Genomic DNA, 3,387 nt, shown 5'->3' with positions numbered 1-3,387 from the left:
CAGGTTTCAGTGATGACACTGGACTTGAATGAAAAATCAAGTTTACCTGTTGACTGTACTGGTATTCTTTTCAATGAAGCGCACTTGAAAGTAATTGCAGTAACTCGTAGCTGCATTTTTTTAATGCCTGTCAGGTACCACACTTCCTCACACTGCCTTTGCAGCACACAGCAGTTTCAGGCTGTAGCTGTGTTCATAAACACTTTGTAACTAGCGGTTCTCCTGTGACGAAAAGCTTGTCCTGGACTCAGCTCAGCTTTTCGGGAAAGCGATCATCTGGAAGTCAGCCTGAGATCCAGCTGTGTCACATGGATTTTCCCTGCTTTCTGAAACCATCTGTTCCACTGCTTTGGAGGTTTCCGGGTCCTGCGAGCAGGGACTATCCAGCGTGTCGCCGCTGCTGTTGCAGTGGAGAGGGGAGGCGATGTCGGAGGGCTGATCTGAGGGTTTGCCTGGAGCAGGTGGTAGGGACATAGGCAGAGGAAGATTCATCATGTAGAAGACATTGCCCAGACGTCGCGATACCTTTAAAGACAAAAGCACAATTGCAGAAATTGCTTCTTCAGGTAGATAGTGTTTAAGCATCAGGGCTGACTGTGATGTGCAGTGCCAGGGACATCCAGGAGATCCCAAACCCCTCAAAGAGTTATTAGGGACTGGCAAAAGTGAAAAAAATCTCTTCCATTTCCCCCCGTTATGTTTTTCTAGGCCCAGGTTATTGTGGAAGGAGCTTGACAATACTCAGCTTGGGAAACAGCCCAGCGTGCTGGGCCTGACAGCCAGGCTCCTCTTGTTCTCTCGGTGCTGAAGCACCCGAGGGACAGAGGGGAGGCTCCTGCCAGGCAGGAGGGGGAAGGTGGCTCCTGTCCATGACAGAAGAGTGAGAGGGAGCAATGGGTTAAAGAAAAGGACAATAACCAGTGCACAGACAACAACCGAAGTGCACGGAGAGTTGATACTACTGGATGAAATTGAGAGCAGAAAGGTTTAAACATAGAGGGACAGCCTCTCTCTGAAACACGTGTGGTTGTATTCCCAGAAAGGCTGTAGAAACCTCGGCTTGGTGTGTTTCAAAAGCCAGGCTGGAGCAAAAAACACGTCTGTATCAGAGCAGTTCTTACCAGCTGGGAAGGGCAGAGAGGAGTGAACCTGAGTTCACACATCTTCTTCAGCCTCAGCCTAGTCTCCAGTGTGGTTGTATCCTGACTCCATGTGAAGTGCCTCGGTCTGCCAGTCTTAACCTCCCCTGAGTGTCTCCCTGCGTGCTGTTGTAACATGCAGAGAAGCAAAAGCAAACTATGCTGGAGTGATTTCTTTCCTCCTAATGTTAGGGTGTGTACCTCACCAGCGAGAAAAAATGTGGTTTAAATTGGAAGAATTTCATCCTGTTATCTTCTGACTCCTTCACGTCCCTGTGACTTGCCACCTTGGCATACATTTAATGATCATACCTGAGAGCGGATTTTTAGTGCTGGTCCGAGTTTTAATCCCATTGTATCCAGGAGATGTTCCTCGGTTAGCAGTGGGAGGGTTTCTCCGTCGATAGCGTGGTCTTTAAATATCTTAGGAAATGATAAAACACATCGTGGTGTGCTAGAACAGACTTCACTGGTTATTTTTTATGCTTAATTCTGAGGCAGAGACTATAAAAGGAGGGAACTTTTTAGTGGATCAATGTTACTTAATTTGGTTTTTTTAGGGAGTGGGCAGCCTGCTACCAATGAAAGAATAGTGCTGACCTTATTCAGGCTTTACCAGGAATATACAAGATTTCTACCTCTGTGCTTGCGTTTCTAATGCTATTCCATTTCGAATGGAATGATGCCTGTAAGAGCCTGGAGGCGGTAGGTGGGTTATACCAATATCCAAGAATGCAAAATTGCTTTGATCTGCATCAGTTGTGCAGGGCGTGTGGAGTGACAAAATTAAGATACACTTCTTGTAGTATTGTTTTGCTGCTGGTCCTCCTGTCACAACCAGCGACTCCAAATTGTGGCAGAAGCATATGAACTGGCTTTCCCTCTAAGAAACGAGTGGCTTCATGTGTGGAGGCACATTCAAAACTATTATAATGTTTGTAACTTTATGACAACCTCCAGCATTTGCATTTATATGATGACCTTTAAGTCTAGATGGTCCTAAAACCTGAAAATATGGTGGATGTTTGTAATCACCTGCGCATAATCTGAACAGCCTGGGAGGCTACTGATGAAGTTGTAGACATCATCTACCGTCCACTTGCGAATGTCCTCAATGGATGAAATGTCTTCTCCATTCAGGATCAGGCCATGTGCACCTTGGAGGAAGAAACACAAATGTTACATTAGGAAATGATTGTTCACGTGAGAATTTTTACATTTCTGCAGAACATAATGTATTAGCAGCAGCGCGTGGTCACAGACAGATATAGGAGTTCTAGACACCGAAATCATCAGAGAGTCAGCAGTAGCTGATTCTGGAGAGTTTTCCTTTGGTTACTTCTTTTGTTTGCTGCTGGCACTGTACGTCCCAGTCACTACACACACAAAGTGTTTTCTCTAACAAGTGCATTATCTAATGCTTTGGATTCTTTAGACTTTACTTGTAATTTTAACTTGCCTAATGTTTCAGTAGAACAGCACCAAGACTTTCTAGCCCATAGAGCCTACTTGTGAGTGAGAAGGATATACAGAAATGTTATGGGCAGAAGGGAGAGACCAGCTCACATTTTCATTCAGCAGTTTTGTTAGTTTTAATTGAATTTCCTTTTTTGACAGAAACTGAATGCTTAATGTGCATTTTAGTGACATGGTTTAGAGGTGGACTTGGCAGTGTTCAGTTTGCAGTTGGACTTGGTAATATCGAAGGGCTTTTCCAGCCTAAATGATGCTATGATTCTATACTTTTCAGTGATAGGGTATGTCTTTGGAGGATGATCCTGGACAAACAGCCCAGCCTGTTCTCGTTTCAGGTAGGGAATTTTTGCAGGGCTCATCTGCTGGCACTGGTCCCTTCAATAAGAGCTGCAAAACTTTACAAACAACGATTCTTGTGCAGCAGCTGGAGAGGACTGTGTTTTACACTCTGTTCTTGGAGAGTCTCAGGGATAAGTTTGTTCCTAAATGACAGCAGCTTCTAAGGGGATTCCTTGTCCTGTTTGACAAACTCAGGGACTGTCATCAGGATATTTTGTGCTGCCACGTTCCCCCCAGCCACCTGAAGGAGAGGAGAGGATGTAACGCGTTGAACAGAATTGCAGAGAACCTCAAAGTGCTGATAACTAGACAGCTTAGCGGTGACAAGTGTGTTGTCCCCAGGGACGGATATAGATACTGGGTGACATTCTGCAGTGGCACAGTGCAAGACACAGAGTATGGCAACAGTCACAGGTAGGGAAATCCACTCTTT

At 45.2% G+C, this 3,387-nt stretch overlaps 1 protein-coding gene across 1 annotated transcript in view; it reads right to left on the bottom strand.

Moving 5' to 3' along the window:
• Nucleotides 1-252: 252 nt before the first annotated feature.
• SAMD7 (sterile alpha motif domain containing 7) overlaps nucleotides 253-3,387 on the bottom strand; it is an 8,998-nt gene continuing 5,863 nt past the window's right edge. The window contains exons 6-8 of the mRNA XM_010137374.1: nucleotides 2,175-2,296; nucleotides 1,452-1,562; nucleotides 253-525 (exon numbers count right to left, since the gene is read on the bottom strand). Coding sequence (XP_010135676.1) covers nucleotides 253-525; nucleotides 1,452-1,562; nucleotides 2,175-2,296 — 506 coding nt within the window. The remainder of the gene's footprint in view (nucleotides 526-1,451; nucleotides 1,563-2,174; nucleotides 2,297-3,387) is intronic.

The sequence above is a fragment of the Buceros rhinoceros genome, unplaced genomic scaffold (genome assembly GCF_000710305.1).
Source record: "Buceros rhinoceros silvestris isolate BGI_N320 unplaced genomic scaffold, ASM71030v1 scaffold35785, whole genome shotgun sequence".
Classification (NCBI taxonomy): Eukaryota; Metazoa; Chordata; class Aves; order Bucerotiformes; family Bucerotidae; genus Buceros; species Buceros rhinoceros.
The sequence above is the reverse complement of the archived record's forward strand: the minus strand, read 5'-3'. Positions and strand labels throughout refer to the sequence as shown.